At 38.9% G+C, this 24,571-nt stretch overlaps 1 protein-coding gene across 3 annotated transcripts; it reads left to right on the top strand.

Annotated features, from left to right (window-relative positions):
- The first annotated feature begins 1,169 nt into the window (after positions 1–1,169).
- Positions 1,170–16,173, top strand: MS4A12 (membrane spanning 4-domains A12). 3 transcript variants are annotated; one of them, XM_032283281.1, is made up of 7 exons: positions 1,170–1,277; positions 6,163–6,444; positions 9,574–9,711; positions 10,770–10,826; positions 12,499–12,615; positions 15,475–15,585; positions 15,767–16,173. In XM_032283281.1, exons 2-7 carry the CDS (start codon positions 6,172–6,174, stop codon positions 15,872–15,874), a joined length of 804 nt encoding a protein of 267 aa, XP_032139172.1. In that variant the 5' UTR covers positions 1,170–1,277; positions 6,163–6,171; the 3' UTR covers positions 15,875–16,173. The 3 variants fall into 3 exon arrangements, with proteins under 3 accessions (XP_032139172.1, XP_032139174.1, XP_032139173.1); XM_032283283.1 differs by lacking the exon at positions 9,574–9,711; XM_032283282.1 differs by lacking the exon at positions 10,770–10,826.
- Positions 16,174–24,571: the final 8,398 nt, after the last annotated feature.

The raw sequence follows: 24,571 nt of genomic DNA, 5'->3' as shown, positions 1-24,571 counted from the left end.
CAATCATTAGAGTGAATCGGCAACCAACAGATTGGGAAAAAATTTTTGCAGTTTACCCATCTGACAAAGGGCTGATATCCGTAATTTACAAAGAACTAAAGCAGATTTACAAGAAAAAAACTAACAAGCCCATTCAAAAGTGGGCAAAGGATATGAACAGACACTTCTCAAAAGAAGACATACGTGAGGCCAACAAACATATGAAAAAATGCTCATCATCACTGGTCATCAGAGAAATGCAAATCAAAACTACACTGAGATACCATCTCACGCCGGTTAGAATGGCGATCATTAAAAAATCTGGAGACAACAGATGCTGGAGAGGATGTGGAGAAACAGGAACACTTTTGCACTGTTGGTGGGAGTGTAAATTAGTGCAACCATTGTGGAAGACAGTGTGGCGATTCCTCAAGGACCTAGAAATAGAAATTCCATTTGACCCAGCAATCCCATTACTGGGTATATATCCAAAGGATTACAAATCGTTCTACTATAAGGACACATGTACACGAATGTTCATTGCAGCACTGTTTACAATAGCAAAGACCTGGAACCAACCCGAATGCCCATCGACGATAGACTGGATAGGGAAAATGTGGCACATATACACCATGGAATATTATGCAGCCATCAGAAACGATGAGTTTGGGTCCTTTGTAGGGACATGGATGAACCTGGAAACCATCATTCTCAGCAAACTGACAGAAGAGCAGAAGATCAAACACTGCATGTTCTCACTCATAGGCGGGTGTTGAACAATAAGAACACATGGACACAGGGAGGGGAGCACTACACACTGGGGTCAGTTGGGGGGAAATAGGGGAGGGACGGAGCGGGGTGGGGAGCTGGGGAGAGATAGCAAGGGGAGAAATGCCAGATGTAGGTGATGGGGAGGAAGGCAGCAAATCACACTGCCACGTGTGTTCCTATGCAACAATTTTGCATGTTCTTCACATGTACCCCAAAATGTAAAATGCAATAAAATAAATAAATGGGAAAAAATAAATAAATAAAAAACCTCTTTTGCTTTATAAAAAAAAAAAAAGAGAGAGAGAAAGATGTAAAACAGCATATTATAAAATTTACAAATTCACCTACATCACTTGAGGTGAAAGAGAAACAGCCACAAAAGGACTTTGGAACTACAAAAAGATACAAGACAAATTGATTTGAAGCACGGACATAAAAGCTACCTATAAAATCCAGGTAAATATCCGGTACTGGCAACACAGGTTGGAGCAGAGAAAGAGAAAACACAGAGGTGCCAAAGGAACAAAGTAAGTCCAATGAAAACTCTTTGCCTATCTCTCCCCGAAATCAGTGGGCACAAAGTGGGGCTGATCTACCTGTGTGGGTTCCATTTTCTCAATTGGAGAGATGAAGACAATTTCTCGACTCTATGTTGAGGCCAATTGAAAAATGAGGGAAAATAAAACCATTAATGAAACAAGAAAGAAACAAAACAGGAGAGGAATGAAAAAGTAAGTTGATCGCTATAAAAGAACTAAAAGGGACTGCAAAATGGAAAAAAAAAAAAAAAGAAAGCTAATGCTGGCTGAGAATGGTGGCTCATGCCTGTAATCCTAGCACTGTGGGAGGCCGAGGCAGGAGGATCACCTGAGGTCAGGAGTTCGAGACCAGTCTGGCCAACATGGTGAAACCCTGTCTCCACTAAAAATACAAAAATTAGCCATACATGGTGACAAGCACCTGTAATCCCAGCCACTCAGGAGGCTGAGACAGGAGAATCACGTAAATCTGGGAGGCGGAGGTTGCAGTGAGCCAAGATCGCTTCATTGCACTCCAGCCTGGGCAACAAAAGTGAAACTCCATCTCAAAAAAGTGAAACTCCATCTTAGCATTAGCCACTAATGCTAAGAAAGGTGAACAGTAGGTTCAACTGTATGCCATTCCATGAACATCGACCAAAAAGGACAAAATGGGCACTTGATGATTATTACATGGCTACCACAGGACAACACAGAACACAGAAGAAATACTGGAGGTTTTGTAACACATTTTAATTAAGGTACTTCTTTCTGACAAGAAGACAATTAAAATTAAAATAGGTGGGGAAAAAACACTCATTTTCACCAGGTCAGCATTTTGTGAAAGGTGATATAAGCATATACCTGTGGATGTACTGGGTGATTTTGTGGAAATGATTTGGTTTTATGTTTGGCTTTATGCTATAAAGTACTCTTGAAAATAATAATCATCTTCTCTCTGCTAAAAGTGAAGTTAGCATGAAAACGACGTAAAAAGAAACTGTTAAAAAAGTAAAATTGGCTGGGTGCAGTGGCTCACTCCTGCAATGCCAGCACTTTGGGAGGCCAAGGCGGGTGGATCACGAGGTCAAGAGATCGAGACCATCTGGGCCAACATGGTAAAGCCCCGTCTCTACTAAAAATACAAAAATTAGCCTAGTGTGGTGGCATGTACCTGTAGTCCCAGCTACTCAGAAGGCTGAGGCAGGAGAATTGCTTGAATCCGGGAGGTGAAGGTTGCAGTGAGCTGAGATCACACCACTGCATGCCAGCCTGGGCGACAAAGTGAGACTCTGTCTCAAAAAAGAAGCAGCAGAAGGAGGAGAAAGAGAAGAACAAAGTAAAATTTTTCCCATGTTTATTTGAAATAATCTAATCACAGAGGAAATTGGTGAGGTTTTTTTCTAATTACTTTAGTCTTTGCTTTTTATCTCCTCAGAGCTCCTATATTTTTATGTGTTTCTTGTTCTTAAAAATAATTGCTGTTGTTCTAATTTTTATTTTAAAAAAAGGACAACTGATGGTAAATATCTTATCAACTATTGAGAAAAATCCTACTAAGTTAATAGGTAGAATCAATGAAAAGAATCTATTTATTAGTTTCCCTTCTCATGTATCATTTACAGAATTATCTTCATTTCAATTGAACAATTAAAGAATCTGAACTGGCTCAGTCTTTAATTCTTTTTATAAAACCAGAACTTGACTTAGTAAAAATGTATTCTGAGAGTAGTCATAATAACTATAGACCTAGCCATGAATAATCTGAGCTCTATATGAAATTTATAGCTCTTAGTACAGAAACTAAATTCTAAGTCTAGAAACTGAATAGCAGATATGAAAGGAAAACTGTTGTTAAATAAATGGAAAGTATGGAATTTTCCTCATAAAATTTCTTGAGACAAAAAAAAAAGGCAATGATTGACAGCAAAGGAGAATGTAATGAAATCATATACATGTAGAAACGTGGACAATTGTTTAATTGTGTACTTTTTAAAAGTTCAAAAAAATTCTTGTTCTGGTTAATTACTGTGCTCTGAGTACCCCTCTCCTATTTCCTTGCTTTTGACATTGACCCTGTTCAGTTCCCTTTATAAACTTTTCCTATGGCTACATCTACTGCCTAAAACAAGATAGAATACCTTCGGATCTAATAATAATATAATAACTACTTTTCATTAAGCTCTTGCCTTGTGTCAGGCACTGTTCCAGTTTTGCATAAATTAGGCTAATTTGATCCTTACATTAGCCCCTTTATATTGCATCATCTGTCATTTTACAGTCGAGACATAGGAGCTAACAGGGAAGAAAGTTGCTTAAAGCCCCAGACTTAGTGAAGTAGCAGATTAAGGATTAGAAAAGAGGGCTTGAGCAATATTTGGCCACAGAAACCAGATCCATGGGGTGTATAACCTCACATTCTCAGATGCTATTGAGAGTTACATGGAGTGACTCCAAGAATCACAATTACAGACTTATTTTTCCTTGTTCAAAATAAACTTTTGTGGGCTAAAATGTGTTTCCATTTTGAAAAAACAATCCCTTTGTAATCAGATATTTCAGAATGGTGGTTTCTTCCTTTTTGTTGAGTTTTCAACCATTTTCAGTTGTATCTAGCCTCGGAGAGTAAGGTATGAGTGCAAGTTCTGGATTCAATTCTGGTCATTGCGAAGTAGTGATAATATTAGTAGAGTACCTACCTCATGGGGTTCTGTAAAGGGTACAGAGATAGTGTATCATGCACTTAACACAGCAATAATAATAGAGCCAATCCCTCTAGTTGTAACAGGCACAATTCTGCATACTTTGCAGAGGATAATTCTTTAATACTCAAAGTGACTCTCTAAGAAAGGTAGACTTATAAGCTCTATTTTACAGGCAGAAAACAAAGTCAAAGAGAGGTTAACAAGCTTGTCAAAGACCACAAAGGTGCTGTGAGATTCCAAGTTCATGTTCCTAAACATGGCATTATACAGACCCTACTCTGCCTACTGTAAGTGTTTAATAAATGTTAGCTCTCTAGACAGCTCACCTAAGGCTTGATAAAGAGAAGCCTTACTAACTTAATTACTTACTCATCAATCGCTAAGAAGTTAATCTAGTTTATAAACGCCTTTTCTTTCATGGCATCAGAAGACAGAAGTTTTGTTGTTGGGTAGTTGCAGGAGCAGAGTCAATACCCTGTCATCAAGGCTGGCCTGGAAAACATGCTGCAAGTGTCCAGAGTGATGCTGTATGGATGACTGGGGGCGGGGGGAGGGCTTCTGAGTCAATAGCCAAGAGTCCCATCTTGAAGTCCTAACTCTGTCACACATTTTCTGTGTAACCTTGAGCATGTCACTTAGCTTGATTTAGATTTAATGTCTCATCTGTAGATGAAGGGGAATGAGACAGGATAAATGGACAGAGTATTTCCTACCCTAAAATTGCTGGATTCTACAACCACAGGGTCTGAATATGTCCCTGTTAGATACCAGTGATATATTATGCCAATAGATTATTCATAGTATTCATACTTCATACCAAGAATGAGATATTCATTGCTCTAACTTTCTTGACATTCATTAAGTAAAAGAAAATTATTTGAGATGTCAAAAAAAAAAAAAAAAGGCCGGGCACAGTGGCTCAAAGCCTGTAATCCCAGCACTTTGGGAGGCCGAGGCAGGTGGATCACGAGGTCAAGAGATCCAGACCATCCTGGTCAACATGGTGAAACCCCGTCTCTACTAAAAAACAATACAAAAAATTAGCTGGGCATGGTGGCACGTGCCTGTAATCCCAGCTACTCAGGAGGCTGAGGCAGGAGAATTGCCTGAACCCAGGAGGCGGAGGTTGCGGTGAGCCGAGATCGCGCCATTTCACTCCAGCCTGGGTAACAAGAGTGAAACTTCGTCTCAAAAAAAAAAAAAAAAAAAAAAAGAAAAAAGAAATCTAAGGCCGAAGACAAAATTTTTAAGTGTCATAATTTTTTTCAAAGATTAATACTCATTGTTGTCCATATCCAGTTGTCCTGGCTTATTGCGAACAAAATTTCCCTTAGCCCCATGGGGCCTGAGATGCTCTAAGCTTTCAGAGGGACAGAAATAAATAAAAAATAAATAAGAGTATTTTTCCTAACAAACAGGAGAATCAACTGAAGTGGGCATATATGAACTATCTAGTTTCCCAATTACTGACAAATAATTTTAACCTTGGACTGCCCTCCTTGCCATCCAAGTACTGTATTACTTGGCCTCTGTATTAATTTTCTATTTGTTGATATAACAAACTACCACAAACATAGTGGCTTAAAACAATACAATTTTTTTCTCTGACAGTTCTGTAGGTCAGAAGCCCAATACCAGCTTACTATGACCTGCAGACTCTAGGGAAGACTGTTTCCTTGTTTCATCCAGCTTCTAGAGGCGACCCATATTCCTTGGCTCATGGACGCCTTCCTCCATCTTCACAGTCAACAGCACAGCATCTCTCATATCATATCATAATGATGAGAGATGGTTTTGGGATGAAACTGTTCCACATCAGATCATCAGGCATTAGATTTTCATAGGTTGCATGCAACCCCAGCATGTGCTCTTCACAGTAGGGTTCACACTCCTGTGAGAATCCAATGCCATGCTGATCTGACAGAAGGCAGAGCTCAGGCAGTCATGCTTGCCTGCTGCTCACCTTGCACAGTGTGGCCAGGTTTCCAACAGGTCATGGACAGGCACCAGTCCTTGGCCTGGGGGTTGGGGAGTTTTGAGAACCATGTTTCTATCAGTTGTTATGGCCCACTATCTGCTCACTTGCTCTCTCCATTTGCATAGATAATTGACATTTGACATTTGGTAAGATTTTCTTTAGTTTCTTTTCTGGATAAACGTATCATTTTTGTATGTTTTGTGATACTTAGGACATAAAGATGTCATCCAAGCCAACAAGCCATGCTGGAGTACATGAAACTATACCCAGCCCTTACCCACCAAGCAGCTTTCTGGCTCCTGGATCTCAACAGCCTCTGGGTTCAATCAACTCGGAAAACCAAGCCCAGGATGCTCAGTATGCTCAGCCCTGCTCTACCAGATATCCAGAAACCTCTGCTGGCAGTCAACTGGGTCAAGGAAATACACGAATGATAAATTCAAGTATGGGAATGGCAGTAATAACCTTCAAAGAAGAAGCAAAGGCACTAGGGGTAAGTCTCTTTACTACCAGAATTTTAATTTCACATTTGTAAGGACTTCTTATAAGTTATAGGAGAAAAGATATGATCCAATTGTTAAACAGTTCTGAATGTTATTCTAAAACTATCTCTTTTAGATAGAAATATTTAGTCTGCCTATAGACTTTCCCTTGAGTTCATTTTATTTTAGATCAAGCACAAATCTAACAGGAGACAGAGGAGCCTCCCAGCTGGAGGATTTGGTAATATTGACATGATGGAAGCACCACTACATCTAGCTTGATTTCATTTCTTCAAAAGACTTTTTGGACAATCTCAATCCCATCTCTAGATTTGTTACAAGCCTGGTATTTGCCTAAAGGTGAATTTACATAAAAATGAACACTGATGGCTGCCCCCAAAAAAGGGAACTACAAATGGGTCTACTTCGCCTCTCTCAACAACACTCTTAGAGATGCTATGGCTTAACTGTCACCTCACTTCTACAAAGGGGACTCTGAACTGACTATGTTGTTTCTGTAGGCATCGCAAAAACAAAAATGCCCCACTTGTAAGAAAATTCCACCTGCCTAGGTAGAATTGTTAGTCCCTTTGCTGTGCTTTCCAAATAGCACAATGCCACCAAATTATATTAAGTCTCTCCCTGCACATAGCTCCAACTTCCCTACTGGAGCATTCCGTAAATGGATGCTCACTATGTGCCAGAAACTCTTCTAACCATCTTACTACCTATTTCAAGTTTGGATGTTTTAGGGAAGTAAAAATGAGCATAAGTTCTCCTGCAGCAGACTATTTACCAAGCTGTGGAGGCGGCCCTTCTCATCTTCCTCCTCCCAGATAGAGAAAATCCCCTGCTCCTAACAAGCCAATGAGACAAACTAACACCCCCCCCCACCCCGCATACAGCCAACTCCACACAGGTGCCTGGAATATCACTGAGCACAAAGCAGGTGCAATCTCTGCCCTTACAGCCTAGTGTGGGAAATCAGACTGTACACATAATGAAGAAGTAAAGTACATAGTGTGTTAGAAGGTGGCAAACGATATAGAGAAAATGAAGAAGTGTAAAAGGGCTAACAAGTACCAGGCAGTGAGGAGGCAGCAATTTCAAAGTAGTGAGGACGGGCTTTCCTTAGAACATGACATTTGAGCCAAAACCTGAAGTTAGGAGTGAGCCCTGCAGATATCAGAGAAAGGGAAAACACCCAGTGTAAAAGTCTTTAGATGAAAATGTGTGTGATATATTTAAAGAACAGGGAAGAGGCTAATAAAATAGAACAGAATGAGAGAGGGAGGGAGCAGTTGTCAGGAGGGCAGAGGACTGGCAGAGGCCACACCTGGTGAGGCCTGCAGAGCAGAAGGCTTTGGCTTTGACTGAGTGAATCAGGAGCCACTGAAGCATGCTGCCTGGTACCAGAAATATTTTAAAGTATTTCAAATACTTTAAAAGGATGCGAAGTTTTGCTTTCAAAAGCTCCAGTTGGCAAAGCTACTTCCTCTCTCGGAAGATTGTTATTTCTATGCCATCAGCAGGCCCCAGGCATCACGACAGTGCCAGGGCCACAGGGAGCAGGACATGGCACATCTGTACCAGTCAACTCAGACCTTAAAGTGCTTCTGTGGCCAAAAATGCACACAAATTGAATGTCCAAATGTTAAAGTCTGTCCCATAGGCAATGTTGATCTAGCAAATGGTACCACCAGGGCTGTAGGTAGAGAAACGGGGACCAGTACAAATTCAGATCTAACTGACCCTCGTCAAGATGACAGCAAGGACAAGAATGGAAAGTTTGTGGCCAGATGGCTAAACTGCTGCTCTACAGAAGAGTTGTAGAAACCAAATATGAAGTCTAATGCAGGAGCTATTTAAGTGGGATTAGCTAAAGGAGGCCCATCATCTTTCTGAAGCTATATGCAAAAATACGGTATGTGTGTGTGTGAATGTGCAAGAATAATTTTTAAGGGGGAAAGGTTCATGGTTTTTATCAAAGTCTCAAGAAACTTTTAGCATTGTTTATGAAACTGGGTATTTTTCTAATTTTAATTTATTTGTATTCAGAAGCTATTTATTAAAGAAATAAATACAGCAGTCTTTGTATTTACAGTTTTCCTGGACAGATAAGATGTAAACATGGGGAAAAATAAATTACACATCTGCAGTCAACTTTTGGATCAATCTAGAAATGGGTTTTCCTCAGAAATCTATCTTTATTTACAATGAAGGGAGGTGCAATAAGAGGTATAAAGAGCTGAAAGATGTATACCTTACTTTTAGTAATATATATTTGGTAAGAAGAACGATTGGTAAGAAACTTATTTTGTTCTTGGTAAGAAAATTATGTTGTTCTTTTTTTAAAGGTGCATAAACAATATAAATGAGTGTACAAAATCAAGTAATAAAGTTTGTTTTATGTCATGAGATGCAACAGAAATTTAGAAAAAAAGAAAAAAGATTAATTGGGTGTAATCTCGAAGACTTCATGGAAAAGGCAGAGGAGAGCTGAGCATGAGGGAAGACAGTACTGAATAGCTGAGACTGGCTCAGGAGTCAATGTGTTGCAGGAAATTGCCAGATCTGCCCCTTAGGGATTGTGACCTTGGATACCTGATTTCTTTATGTCTCTGTGACTCAGTCCAGTTATCGGAAGATTACATGAAACAATAAATGTAAAGTGTTCAGAACATGACCAAGCACATAATTCATGTCGGATAAATGATTTTATTGCCACCAATTCCTTTACCCATAACTGAGATGACTCAAGCAGAGAACTGATCCATCTGAAAAAGCAGCTACTGACACCACAGCTAAAGTATTTTTTTTCTAAGAGTCCTTTAGAGGCCCTCAGAGATGCTAATGCATGATTAAGCTGCTGTACTTTCTGAAGAATTCTTCCTGGGCCACCCCAGCAAGTCTCCCCAAATACCTCAAAACACAGCTTTACGCTAAGGGCCTGGCACTCCGGTTATTCTAGCGTATGTCAGAATCTTCCTGGTCCACCTCCTGCTTCAGATGCGTACCTGAATGACAACCATGGGTCTCAGCAAAACTGACAATAAATAAGCAGGAGCAGCGATGACAGTAATGTTTCACACATCTGAAAGTGAAGAAGTAATTTTAAAATGTCTTTTTTCTTTTTTCAGGTAATCCAGATCATGATTGGACTGATGCACCTTGGTTTTGGAATTATTTTGGGTTTAATAAGCTTCCTTTATAAAAGCAATTTAAGTTTTCTTTCTTTGGCTTTTGTTGGTGGATACCCATTCTGGGGTGGCCTTTCTGTGAGTAGTTTGCTGGAACACCTCTCTTTCTTGGTTTACAAAGTATTGATATCTCCAGCCAATTCACAACTCATTTCTCAATAAAGCCCTATAACTGAGGGCTAGAGAATGTCAAAAAAAATTAACAGCTCTGAATGAGCATAACAAATAGGGAATTTATTCCCCATTTTACCTAGGAGCTTATCCCATTCTTAAAAATTTACTCTAATCATGTAATCAGCAAGCCAAAGTTTTGGTTTCCATTATATTTGAGATGGAAATGTATATGTTGTGGGATGAGTGACAAAAAAATAAAAATAAAAATAAAAAGGTGGTTGGAAACATGATTTAAAATATGCAAGTAAGCCAGGCATGGTGGTGCATGCATGTAGTCCAATTTACTTGGGAGGTTGAGGCAGGGGAATTGCTTGAGCTCAAGAAATTGAGGCCAGCCTGGGCAATATAGTGAGACCCTATCTCTAAAAAAATTTTTTTTTTTTTTTGAGAAGAAGTTTCACTCTTGTTACCCAGGCTGGAGTGCAATGGCGCGATCTTGGCTCACCGCAACCTCCGCCTCCTGGGTTCAGGCAATTCTCCTGGCTCAGCCTCCTGAGTAGCTGGGATTACAGGCACGCACCACCATGCCCAGCTAATTTTTTGTATTTTTAGTAGAGACGGGGTTTCACCATGTTGACCAGGATGGTCTCGATCTCTTGACCTCGTGATCCACCCGCCTCAGCCTCCCAAAGTGCTGGGATTACAGGCTTGAGCCACCGCGCCCGGCCTAAAAAAATTTTTTTAATAAAAAAATGCAATTGATGATGAGAAGGAATTGAGCAGTAAGCCTCAGAACAAGGAATGCTTACACATTTCTTCTTAGGCCAGAAACTAAGGAGAACAAAATAAAAAAGAAGTCAAGGACGTATGCCTGAGAGTTACTCCAGAAAATTCAGAAGTGTGAGAGAAAATTTTGAGAAGGAAACTAGATGAACATAAATAGACTAACCTTTCATATAAAGATAAATTCCCAAGCACAACCAATTAACCCATTTCACAAATAAATTTGTTCATTTCCACAGTTCATTATCTCTGGCTCTCTCTCTATATTAGCGCCCAAGGAGCTTTCTCCTTTTCTGGTAAGTTAGACTGTTTCTACTTTTTGGATCCCTTTAAAGATTAGCTTCATATATTGGGGAGGAAAATTGAAAAGTTGGATTTGGGAAATGCAAAAGGGAGCACGTTTCCCCAAAAAAAATCTATTGGTTACCTCATGGTCTGAGTGATGAGGTGGGAGAATGGTCCACACAGTTTGCCACTAAGAAATGGCAGAGCTCAACAACCCGACCCTTGAACACACAAGGCTGAGAAATAGTAAAGATTAGGATTCTTTAAGCTTTAACCTAAATGCTCCCTGGCTCAGTCAGGTCACACTGCATTACAGGAAGTCCAAAGAAGAATCCAGGAGCCAGGAAATACCTACTTGCCACATCAGTCACACCGCCTCTACTGTTTATCTGTCACTTCTCAGCTCTGTCTTGTATTTTTTTTTTCATTTGTGTATCTTTCCTACTCTTTCTCAGATTGGGTGTGTGTTTTACAACAATTCTTTAAATTGCCATTAAATGAGTCTAACTTGTCCCATAAAAATTGTTCATAAAAATGATCAGTAAGATGGGACTTTCAGTTCTCTCAGTCACAGCACCCCACCTATTGCAATTTCCTGGTCTACTATTGAACCAGGAAGAAGAAAGTGATTTACCAAGAACTAGAGTCAACTAGAGCAGAGGTGGTTCCAAGATTATATGTAATCCAGCACAAGAGGAAAGAGCAGGGAAGAAGGAACACAGAATCGTGTAGGTCGTGCTGTTGCAGACAAAACAAGAATAAAATAATGAAATCAAATTGAAATAAGACAAGCCTAATTATGATTAATCCCTCCTGTTGTAGTCCAAAAACAAAATAAAGCATCCTTCCCCTGCATCCTTTACGGATCCTTCCCTCTGAGATTGTCCAAGCATAGAATCCAACCTCTTAGAGGAGACAACCACTGACGCTTACCTAAGACAATTTTTCTAAGAGCTTTGAGAGGCCTTCAGGAGACTCTAAGGCATGCTGCAGCACAAGCACCTTCTAAAGAACTCGACTGTGCCACCCCTAGCAAGTCAGCTGAGGACTTAGTTTCACAATTATTCTTCTGCTTGTCAAAATCCTATTGCAGAAACTGGGGAAAGTTTTGTAGTTGCCCATACACCTCTGCCCACAAAAGCCTAAAGAGCTTCTCCTTCTAAATTCAGGGATTCATATTTAGCCCCTAGAGAGACTTAGGGTTTTCATTAATTCCAGAATTTTTCAGCAAACATGCTGTGTCTAAATACTTCCCCACCTTTGAAATCAGATGCTATCGTACGACCTCATACAATGGCTGTAAGAGTTAAATGAGATCATTTAAATAGTTTAACACAATGTCTGCCACAGAAAAATGCTCATTAGAGATTTGTTTTTTCATTTTTCTCTTAAAGAAAATATGGTTGTTATTGTGCATGAGGCTTTTAGAAAAATACAATAGATGAGAGGCTGCTTTATATGATTTACATTTTTCTACAGCTTTTTAGAAGTACCTTACATCTAGGCTGCATACAGAATAATGTTTATGGTAATTACTAAGAAGAGCAGAAAACAGAATCATTTCAACTTGAAAACTTATTTCGAAATTTTAAAAAATAAGAACCATGAAATTTGATTGATTGTTATTTCACTTAACTTCATTGATCCTATACGTAATTGACTTTTTTCTGCCACCTCCATTAGCTGAGAAGCAGCCTGGGAATGAACATTACTAGTTCTATCTTTGCCTTCATTGGAGTGATTCTGCTGCTGACAGACATGTGCATCAATGGGGGATATTACCAAGATTACTGGGCTGTGGTAAGTATCCCATAATCCACCATCTGCCTGCTCTCTTTTCAGTCCTATAAATTGGGTCTATTTTTTATCTCTTAATACTGTACACCAGCTCTTGTGGAAAATCTTTTTTCTATTCTAGCCACATCCCTAGTCGTATGACCTCTAGGTCTGTAGAATAAAGTGAGAGGGTTACCTCTACAGATAGACCAAGGTTTAACGTACATCCCTTATTGGCCCATCTCACTGTCAATCACATGAACAATGGGAAAGGATTTGGATAGGCCTCTATGGCTTCTAAAATTGTCCAAAAATTATTTTCTCAGCATTTGAAATTCTATATAAATAAGGCAGTCAAGTTATTGGTTTTTTTTTTTAATTTCAGAGTAAAATATGAAGTGAGAGGTAAATGACAGGGATAAGAACATCCAATTTTTACAAAGAAACCCAAGTAATGAAAAGTACATGCCTCTGAATGTGCTCTAAATCACACATTCATTAGCCTTATATAGCCATGCATGGAGACTCTGATCTTAGGAGGAAAGGGTAGCCTGAAGGCAGGGATACGTAAATTAGCATCCATAAGAAATGGAGGAACATGGTATAAAATGAGGTTGGACTGGAAGCTCCATCCTACTTCAACGGCCATGTTAACAGTTTTGGTTTTCATTCTGTGAGCAATGGAAAACCACAAAAGAGTGGTTTTACTGGTTTTGTTTTATTTTGCGTTGGGGTTGGTTTTGCTTTTGCTTTTCAATTTAAATTACCGTGGGCTACATGCATCTTAAGAAAGACACGGAATGACTTCCTTATATATCTAGAAAATATTAACATTAAGACAATTATCGCAATATTTTGAACAAATAACGACAATAACATTTTCCTTATCAGTTCACTCAGTACTGTGTAAGTAATTCTGTTCCACTGGATCTCAGAGTGGCAGGCTTATGAAGCCATCTGCTTCTCAGCTAAAGGATTCTGAAATCCTGACTCCAACCACTGGTATGATCTGACTCACTGCTATCAGATGCCTGTCCCCTAGAACATGTTGTTGGAAGTGTCAATAGTTTGAACTGCTGGCACACTCATTTTCCACCAAGCTCCTTCGTTAAAATCATAGTAGAATTTTACGCAGGGAATTTGAATGATCACTTTTGTGCTTGGAAAGGACAACGCTGCAGTGTAAGGAAAAGCTTATATAAGAAGGTGTATTAGTTTGTTTTCACACTGCTGATAAATACCTGATACTGGGAAGGAAAAGAGGTGTAATGGACTTACGGTTCCACATGGCTGGGGAGGCCTCATAATCATGGCGAAACACAAGAAGGAGCAAGTCATGTCTTACATGAATGGCGAAGGCAAAAAAAGAGCTTGTGCAGGGCAATTCCTGTTTTTTCAAAACCATCAGGTCTCATGAGACCCATTCATTATCACAAAAACAGCACAAGAAAGACCAACCCCCATAATTCAATCATCTCCCACCAGGTCAGGTTTCTCTCACAACACGTGGGAATTATGGGTGCTACAAGAAGAGATTTGGGTGGGGACACAAAGCCAAACCATATCAGGAGGCAAAAATAGATGAGAAAGCTCCTTGGTTAAAAAAAAAAAAAAGAATGAAGCAAGAGTAAAAAGTAAAATTCATCCTCTAAAATACCAAACAAAAGAACAAAAATTATTCAAAAAAAAACACAGCTTTTAAACTGGCATCCAAGTAGAGAAACAAATCACTCTGATGCTACTCAAAGTAGCAGAAAAAAAGCACAGCTTTTAGGTCTGGCTCTTATTTCCTTAGAAACAAAACTGAGGCAAGAAGGAAGGGAAGCTAAAAAATACTGAGAGGTCTCACTAGCACTCTCCAGTCTGTAGCTAAGAAGGCTGGAGTGGACAGCAGTCAATTCTGAGAAAGGATAAAGCAAATCCTGTATTGTACAAGACCATGGGTAGTACCCAAGACCTCAAGAGACAGAAGAAATGGCAACACCTTCCAGTACTCTGCATGGTACTCTGCTACCAGCAAGGAAAGAGCAGAAATACACGGAACAGAATAAACCTCTAGCCATGGAGCAGGCCTCCGTACTAAGCATTTAGCAGATTCTCAGAAGACAGAAAAAAACAAAGTCCATGTTCACTAGCAAGAACTGTGATCAGGGCCAGCTAAGCTCTCTCTCTCCCTGAAACAGCTATATGTTCACATGCAGAAACATGGATATAAAACAACAGCTAGGGCTCAAGTTGTAGATGGAAACAGGAAGACAAATGGGACCCAAATAAACAGAAGCATGAGCAAAGGAAAATTGGCCCACACTGTATCTGGTCAAATAGAAGGCTTGTATAGAGCTCAAGTGAGTTTAACACTTCTATTTAAAATAGAAATAACATGATTCCATTTTTATAAAATGATGCTCCTCTCTCTTGGTTATTCTCTTTTTTCCCGTCTCTCATGGCATCTTTTCAAGCATCCATTCTTCTGCCTTTTCCCAATACACAGAGAGCTAGAAGAATAGTCATCAAACATTAACTGTGGTTGTTTCTAAGCAGTGACATATGGAATGATCAGCTGGTTCTATATTGCTTGAATTTTTTAATGAGTAGAAACATTTTTATTAAAAAACAATGAGGTCATCACAAAGGAAAAAAACTACCTTCTTTCTAATTTCTGAACAAAATAGTCTACTTGCCAAAAGGAAAGACTTCTGGCATTTTAAAGAAATTCCAAAGTAAATTTACATTTTTCTGAAACAAGCATTTGATGATAATGGAAGAATAATCATGGAGCGAGTTGAGTATAAGCAGTAGCACATTTGATGAGTCAATAACTTTTGAAGCCCACATGAGGCCCTCCTGGTTAGCCAGAATTTCACTGTTTACTTATTATTTCAGCTTTCTGGAAAAGGCATTTCAGCCATGCTGATGATCTTCTCCCTCCTGGAGTTCTTCACAGCTTGTGTCACAGCACATTTTGCCTACCAAACAATCACCATCACCAACATGGTGAGTTGGCTCTCTTCTTTGTAAAACTATCTGAAAATGCCCTGAAGAAATACAGACTTGTGTTGGCTAAATCCTAATACGGGCTTACCAGAATGCTCTTTGTCCTTGACTATGATGGTACCAGGGGAAATCGTGTAGGACTGTAGTAACCACATTGTCTATTTTTATTCATTCCTTCCAGTCTGTCCTGGCTGCTCCAACTGTGTATGCAAACAACCCTTTTATACCAGAGTCTTCTTCAGCTCCTCCTAGATACAATGACTACTCAACTTATACCCCTAGATATTAAAAGAAAAAGGGGCATCAGTCTAATTTCATGGGGGAAAACTACTTGCACAAACTTCTTAAGAAGATGTCTTTTATTGTTCACAATGATTTCTAGACTTTAAAGACTGTGTTTGAGATTTGTTTTTAGGTTGGTCGCTGATAGCTCTGTCTCCCCTCTCGCTGTCTTCCTACATTACCACTACTACATGCTGGCAAAGGTGAGGGACCAGAGAGGAATGAAGAATGATTCCGCAGCTCAAAAGTTAGACATTTTTCTGTTCATGTTACTTTTTCCTTAATAAAATGTCATTAGAAACAAAAGCCTTTTTCAGTATGTTTTAAAATTTGATTTTGGTTTTATATTGGTTGTGGAGTAGCAGATCTGACCTATGCTCCAAGAAGATTGATAAACCTTCTTTGATGATGATTTTTCTAGGTGTCCAGTCACTGGAGTTCCCTAATTTATCTCCTCGTCTTTCTGTTCAGAAAGCAAATGTCCAATTGCCCTTGTTGGAGGTTACATTATTTTATACATTAATATCATCAAACATCATGCCTCTTAAATAACTACAAAATGTTGCTACTTACAGAGTATTTTCATGTACATTAAACTCACCTGCAACAGGACAACAGTAAGACAAGGATGCTGCATAGAGGGGTTTTCATTTGAGTTTTGGCTTTTTGTTTTTGAATTGTGGGCACATTTAAAAGCCAATTAGAACAATCAAGGTAAGAGAGAAGGGATGAATGACATTGTAAGTTTTAATAAATCAAAAGTACAGATGGAAAACATCACCTAAGTCATGAGATTTTCACAGATATCCACAGATTTGCAACAATGGTAGTGAGTACATAAGGAGGATCTGATATGATGGCTCACATCATCCCTGTCAAAGTAGTAGTGACATCATGCCAAGGTAGGGGCATAAGTAGAGTCAGAATATTGAACAGAATGGTAACATGGGAAAAGTCGTGGACCTGGAGAATAAAGTGATCAGAGCAACAGGGTTGCCAAGCTGTGTGGAGGGAACATTTGAGGATCTGGTAACAAATTCGGAGTAGGAACAAATTGCTCCAGCAAGGGCTTGCTGCTAGATTGAGGCAAACTATGGGTCCAGGGAAACTATCTGTTTGATTTTATCCATGGTTAAGATTTTGCTAGAGGAGATGACAAAATAGCAGAAGGGCAAGAAAGCTTAGGGCATTGTAAAAAATATTTTTAAAATGATGGATTGTGGAATCCAAACTGGATAAGGAATAATAGTAATAATAATAGCAATAATAAAGAAAAAAGACAGATTGATCAAAAATGGAGAAATCTGCCTTTTCTCCAGGAGCTGCTGTGAGATCAAATGAGATTCTGTTATATGAATACAGTTTGAAAATAGCAAAGTATTGTCCCTTTTTGAAATTGTAATATTATTAAAGAAGCCAGAAGGGAAAAAAATATAGACAAAAAGAGTAGGCAGAGAAATCAAAATAAGGAAAGAGGCTGAATGAGAAAAGAATTTTTGCATCGGGGAAAGCAGATGTATTATATCAGGTGAGAGCCACATATTTCAATGTCATTGGCCTGCCTGGGTCCCAGCTATTCAGCAACTTGGGTGATTAGAAATGCTGTGTTCTTCATCATGAAGCTCAACAGCTCAGCAAAAGTGAAGACATAAATTTCATGATCTGAGGGTCTAGGAAATAAATGGTGCCCCCAAAATGTGTGGGGGGTGGTATATTATATATCTATACATGTAAAATAAACAAATATAAAAGTAACTTACTTTAGGGAACAGAAAAGCATTTCCAGCAAAGTTCATTTTTTAAATAAATTTCTATCAAATATATTCTATTTTTCAATTTGCTTTAGTAATAGTAATAATAACAGCATATATTTAGCCCATTCTTTGCACCACTCACATCCCAAGCACTATTTCAGTGCTCACAATGACCACCTGTGAGGCAGAAACTATTATTAGGATCATTTTCAGATGAAAAAGCTTTGGTAGAGAGGTTAAAAATCTTGCCCTAATATACGTAGCTAGCAAATGGTGAAGCATGGATTTGAACCCAGGCAGTAGGGCTCCGAGATCCAGACAGTTGCCCTAACCATTATTCCCACTATTCTTATGGTCTTGGATAGAATCAGACATTTGTAACTCAAAAACAAACAGAAATGCTTCTTTATAGTAAGCTTGTAATAAATTTGGAAGAAATTGTCTCATTCGCTGATAGGAGAGAGGAGATTTAGTAATATAATAATACAGTTGACCATTAACATGAGTTTGAACCACGTGGCTCCACTTTTATGCATGTTTTTTCAATGCGGGTAAAGTTGTGGAAATGAAGAATAAACTGATCAGAGAAACAGAGGACTGCCAAGCTATACTGACGAATACATTTGAGGGGATGTTAACAAATATATACTATGAACAAATTTCTCCAGCTGGACCTGTGATCTAAGATCCTAGAAGGTAACTGGAATAAAAATATTACATAGCAACATAAAGGCCACATGCTTGCTATTATTTAAAGGCTTTATGGTATTTTCATTCTGGAGAATCTTTTAAAAATGTTTATTTATTCATTCATTTGCTTAAAAAGAAGTATTACACTACTACTTTGTGATTTTAAAAAAACTTCTGCTATTACATAAAATTTAGGCTTTATATATTTTTTTCATGTAAAGTAATATAAAATGAAGTATAGTAGGATTTATCTAAATGTCAGTGAACATATGCTTTTTTCATGCACAAGTAATTAATGCTGGATTTGTATACAAACATTTTGCCTACGAAATATAACTTAAGCTACTTAATTTAGTATTTAGTCTCTTCCCTCCTCAGAAGAACACAAATCATTATTACATCTCTAGGACTCTACGGTGTCTTCTAATTCTAAATTCTAAGGCTTTAGAGAAGGTCGATCATTCACCATGAAATACATGGTCAGAATGATCTTTCAAGAGTCTATAAATGTATCTTAGATAAACATGTGTCATTGATTCATGCCTGGTCAAAACAACATTTCTGAATGCTGTCTTTCCCAGAGCATGTTTGCACTTGTCAGGACCCTTTAATAATCAATTACAATTGTCCCCTTTTCCCACAGAGCAGATGCTGGCCAAACCTACCCTGAATTTGGACAACTGGGGGTAGGGTGCAGAGTCCCTAGGCATCTTTTTGCAGGGGTGATTTGCATCAAGGAAAAGATGCCACAGAAATTTTGAGTTCAGGTATCTGACCCCTCAAGCTGAAAGATCAGAGCCCAGCTGCCAGCCTCACCTCAGTGGGAGAAAGGGCTATGCTCCTCATTTTTGTGCATGGATTATAACCAGGCTCCTCCTCTGTAAGGAAGACTAAAGAAAATGCAAGGCTGTTTGAACACCTCCAAGGCTCTGGTGCTTAGGGAGCCCTGGGAGACAGCACCTGTGGTAAGGCAGCCTTCTTTTGCAGCAAAGCCTGAGAAGACTACAAAGTATCTGAAAAGTGGCTTCCCCCTACACACAGCAACAGCTCAGCTCAGGCTTGCTGGAGAGCAAATGTGAAAATTCTGGGGACTCCCAGAAATACTCTGGAAGTGGGGATTTGAAGAGAACAGGGGTCATTCTTCAACGGACAGGGATGGAAACCAGGCCAATTGGGCCATACAGTTAATATGTCCTGTTAATTCCCACAGGTTGGAGAGGTCTTGGATACCAGTGTTTTCCAAAAGTTGACTGATTTCTTTTTCTCATTTGCATTTAAAAAAACAAGAAAATTTATAATTTATAACTGTTCTCTCTTTTCTCCTAGCTCTCCCCGTCTCCCTCAGTTCCCTGGCTTCACTCTTAAAAACAAATCACTGTTACTAAATTCTGGCAGTTCAGCAGTGCTCAAGGGGCTTCATTCAATCTCTGTCTCCATACACACTTCCCAGGGGTCTCCATTTGGTTTAGACCTCATGCAAAATTTCACTTAATATTTCACAACTCCTTCTATTCTCCCAAGTATTTGGCAACACTTTAGAATATGGTATGGACTTTTAGGCCAAATGTCATTTCATGCATTCAAACAATGCTACAATGTGTACTTAGGAACCTAGATTTACAGGGGAGAAATGAAGTCAAAAAGCAGAGAGTGGAATACACCTAGCCAGAACTGGAGCTGGAAACCATCCCTAGACCTTGTGATTTCTTCAACAACATTCTTTTTGCAATTGACAGTCACAGCACAGAGCTCTTTCTGAAGGAGGCCTGGAGGAAGAAAACATGGCAGGAGGATAGGCTACAGATTCTGGAGCTAGATTTAGACTGCTGGAGTTAGAACCTCAACTCTTAACATTTATAGGCTGCGTGACTCTTAAACTTCGCCAAACCTCAGCATTCTCATCTGTTAAAATGAAAATATCGGTGGTATGTACATCATAGGCATGTGGTGAAGTTTAAATAAAATAAGCAATATAAGGCAATTAACATATTGCCTCAACATAGTAAATGCAAGGGAAAAAGCAAGATAAGTTTAAACTATTAATTAGCATTTTACTACAGAATAGTATACAAGTTCTACAGTAAACATATGAAAACTGAAATCTCTCTCTATATATGTGTGTGTACCTGCATGTTTATACACATATACATATAGATTAGACTTTACATAAATATACAGAGGTATAGATACTGCTTTTCTACAATGAATTCAACTGTTTAGTTTCCTAGGTTTGCATAATTTCCATTTTTCTTTACTAGAACACCCTGGAGTTTACATGGAGGAAACATCTGTTTTCTCTAGTGTATAAATAAATAAAATTCCTCAAAGAAATATGGACAAGTTATTTTATAAGGGCTCACAGCCAACAGGGTCCTTGTAATAATCCCCAACAATGCTTTTAACAACATTATATAGGAATTGTAGTTCCAGCACATTTTCCCTAATGTCTTTTGTATACTGGGAACCAATTCAAGAGAAATTAACAACATGATCCACATGAAGAAATAAGTCACATTGGATGTCAAACCATGACTGATTGATTGCTTCTTCATTGCTGAAGAATACAGTGTTTTTAACAACCAAAGGATAAAAATTAAAATGAATTCTGAATTTCCAAATCCAGTTTACAGGTACTGAGAAAATCAATGGTGCTTTTACTGGTCTGTAATATTACCAAAAGAAATAAGATGTGCCGAGGAACCGGGCCTGTCTCATAGTTTGGCTCACTCTTCTATATTTGCCTGTGTTTATACTGAATACACATTTTGGCCCCGGTCCAAAAAAAAAAAAAAATCAAATCCATGATAATTTCCAGAGACTGTTGGCCAAACCTTAAATGAAGAAACATGTCACTTCTCTCACAAATAATCCATCAATCTTGGCAGCAAGTTACAATGGGGGTCCATCTCATCAGAACTGGCTCTTTCTACTATGGATTCTTAAAAAAAAAATCCATAACCCTGAGGTTGAAGACACAATTCCTCTTTCCACAGCAAAGAGAATGCTTAATATTATCAGAGCCCCCTCTGTTCATAGACAAGAAACTCACAAAATGATAATAATGTTAGAAAATGAAGTGACATATATTACTTAAGAATAAAACTATTACCTTCAATGACATACTGACCAATACAAAATGAGCCTGGGCTTTCTGTTTTTCTTTGATTTGAGGGGACTTTGGAGTCTCAATGTAAAGAAGCTAGCTGTGAGACTAAAAATAAAGTTTCCCAGTTTACAGTTGATTTTTCAGGCTATAAAAGATCTTGGCGGCTTTTAGACACACTCATGATTTAGCTTTTGTAAATAAAGGTGTTAGAAGCACAGAAAATTTCCTTATCAAAGAAAAACCTGTCTTGTTTTCTGCATGTTTTACTCACTGGCTATCATTCACTAAAAATTTACATTCCAAGCTGGATTAATTTTTCCACAATGCCAATCTAAATTTTCCATGAATAAATGAGAAATCACATTGAGGAGCTTTCTCCAGATACTTTAAACGCCTCAGTAAGTACTCATAGCTGCCTAATAGGATGGTCTGTACTCCTCAGCTAACGCACCTCTTCAAAAACACTGTTTTAACTACCGTCTACACCTCAAATAGAAAACTGACACCATATATTACCTAAAAGGTAAACCCACCTCAGCAAGTTGATCAAAAAGTCATTCTGGTGTTTCCTTAAGAATTACTCTCGTCGTTAATTTCCTTCTTTGGTCTCTCATGTTTAAAGAAAAACAAAATGAGCCATTGACTCAGCCACTTCATTCAAAAGTGTACCTTCCAAAGTACACTTGTGGTCAAAAGTTTTCTTTGAAGACAGAAAATGTGAAGGGCTGACTTTTCCTCAGTGATCCTGGTCCCTGTGCAGCAGGTGTGTGTATAAGAAACGCACCAATATGGGCAATCTCAGAATAGAAGTTTGGAGAAACCATTCCCAGAGACACCAAAAGGTAGTTGACCAGTTGTCTGACCACGTGGCCACCAGGCCCCTAGTGAGTCTGCGCACACGCACTCCCTCCGCCCCTGCAGTGCCTGAGTGGGTGCGCAGGCGCAGTAGGAGCACGCCGTTGCCATTGGAGACCATCACCTGCTGAGGAGCCTGAGGGCGGGCTTGGTGCTGGGCTCCGGCCTATCCCTGTGATGGTCGCTCAGCGGGGTCTGGCGACCTGGCGCTGAGCGCGCTGCCAGCTGGCATCTTCCTTTTCATCTAGGCCTAGGTGCTGGCGTGAGAACCCGAACTGGGTGCTGGACAAGCGCCCTCCGAAACTCCTTGGGACCTTCAACAAGTAAAATGCAAGGTAGTGATGTCGCTTTGCTGGAGTGACTTCGTGTCAAAAGCCATAAAGGGGCATGGAGGCTGATCACAGTGCTCCTGTCCCCACAGCCTCCCTTTTCTCTTATCATCTTTCTCCCTCCCTCATCAGAGTCTGGGTCTTAACGACACCCCCCCCCCACCAACTCCACACCCCATTCTTGATTTGATCCAATATTGAGTATCTGGGTTCCGGCCCAAGACTGTCCTTGAACATACTAAAATGAATCCCTTGACTTCTGGGAGCTCCCATTGACTTGGAAGCCAGTCCTGAAAATCGAAAGAATAGGATAGGACTTACGGTCAGAATGTTAGAGAAACATGGAGTGGGGCATCGAACGGGCTCGGAGTCAGAGTAGGAATGGCCAGGATGAGGTTGAGAAGGTGGACAGGGAGCCGTTCACGACAGGCTTTATTTACATGCCCTGCTAAATAATTTAGACTTAATTCTGAAGGTGCCGAGGGGTTGCACCCCTGCTAAATTAGATGCTAAAGACAGAGAATGGTTTCCAGATAGAAGCTTTCTGTGACTATTTCAGAATTTCTACATAAAGCAAGTTTAGGGGATAAGAATGAGTTTGGGAGTAAGGATTAGGGGACTCATCCCTCAGCTGCTTTTGGATTAGTAACTTAAGTGATTTTAAATAAATTAGTGATTTTATTCAGGATCACCCAAAAATAAAAACAAATAAATGATTTATTTATTTATTTTTACAAATAATGGGATGCTTAACTGAGTTTACAATACACAAACACAGACTGATTTAAAAAACGAGAAGAATTCCAACCATCAGTTATTGCAGGAATATGTTGTAGTATTTCTTAGTTAGTTCCTTTCATCAATTAACCTGAGAATTTTAAACATCCCCACTTTCTTTTTCTGACTGGTATTTTTTAGGAATACCAAACCTGGCATGGTTTGGGTAGAGGCCTGATAGAAATTACACTGAGGCCATATATTCTGCTCCCCAAGTCACTTCATGGTGCTTCCACTGTTAACAACTAAAGTGAAAAGAATTTTCTATACAGTCATCCCTCCATATCTGCTGGGCAGATACCAACATCAAAGGGTGCTCTAGTCCCAATTGTAAGGTGGCGTAGGATTTGCATGTAACATGCAAATCGCCTATACTTTAAATCATCTCTAGTTAATATCAAATACAATGCAAATGCTATGTAAATAGTTGCTATACCACATTGACCATTTTATTTGTATTTTTATTGGCACATTCCTTTTAATATTTTGATCCACAGTTGGTTGACTCAGACCAAAAAGAGGGCCAACTTATTAATGAAAGGGCTTATTTTTATTTTTTTGTTTTCTGTAAAGTGGCAAATAATAGCAATGTAGACATGCTGTTCCTTATGATTCTATGTGGATTCTGTAATTTTATGGCTTTTAATCACTTCTAAACACTTTGTTTTTATTTTTCAAAGATAGTGTTTGAATGTATAAAGCTCATTTTAGTTAATAACATTTGTTTTCTCTCTTTTGCTATTACTAATCTGTATTCTTAACTAGCTTTTTCTGTCTCTATACTTTATAGCATTAAGGGACATTGAGAAAACAAATTTTAGAAAAGAAAGGCTTATTGAAATAAGGAAGTCATGAGATTTTAAGACTACAGAGAATGAGAGTTCAATTGGCCAAATTCCCTCCTTTCTGAAAAGATCAAGCCTCAGATTTTAAGATCATGTTAGTCAGGTGGCATGACTCAAGTTATTGACCTATGTAAGCAGGACATACTAGCGATATAGAATTCCAGATCTAAAAATAAATAAAATCCACAAAGGGATATAATTATTAGCCAGGTTTTTAATTTTAATATAAATTTGGAGATGATCTGAACAACTGAGAGATGCAGGAATAACAGGAAAAAAAAAGACCAGGAAATGCATTAACATTGTGGGAGCAACTTTAATAAGTTGTCTGATAGAACAAAAGATTCT

This window comes from Sapajus apella, unplaced genomic scaffold (assembly GCF_009761245.1).
Source record: "Sapajus apella isolate SASKATOON/1434 unplaced genomic scaffold, GSC_monkey_1.0 scaffold14, whole genome shotgun sequence".
In the NCBI taxonomy this organism is placed as follows: Eukaryota; Metazoa; Chordata; class Mammalia; order Primates; family Cebidae; genus Sapajus; species Sapajus apella.
The sequence above is the reverse complement of the archived record's forward strand: the minus strand, read 5'-3'. Positions and strand labels throughout refer to the sequence as shown.

Bases quoted from the DNA above. Each gene is read 5' to 3' on its own strand.
- MS4A12 (XM_032283281.1), top strand. From the start codon at position 6,172: ATGTCATCCAAGCCAACAAGCCATGCTGGAGTACATGAAACTATACCC. The intron at 10,827-12,498 runs GTAAGTTAGACT...CACCTCCATTAG, and splicing joins AGGAGCTTTCTCCTTTTCTG to CTGAGAAGCAGCCTGGGAAT. The intron at 12,616-15,474 runs GTAAGTATCCCA...TTATTATTTCAG, and splicing joins ACCAAGATTACTGGGCTGTG to CTTTCTGGAAAAGGCATTTC.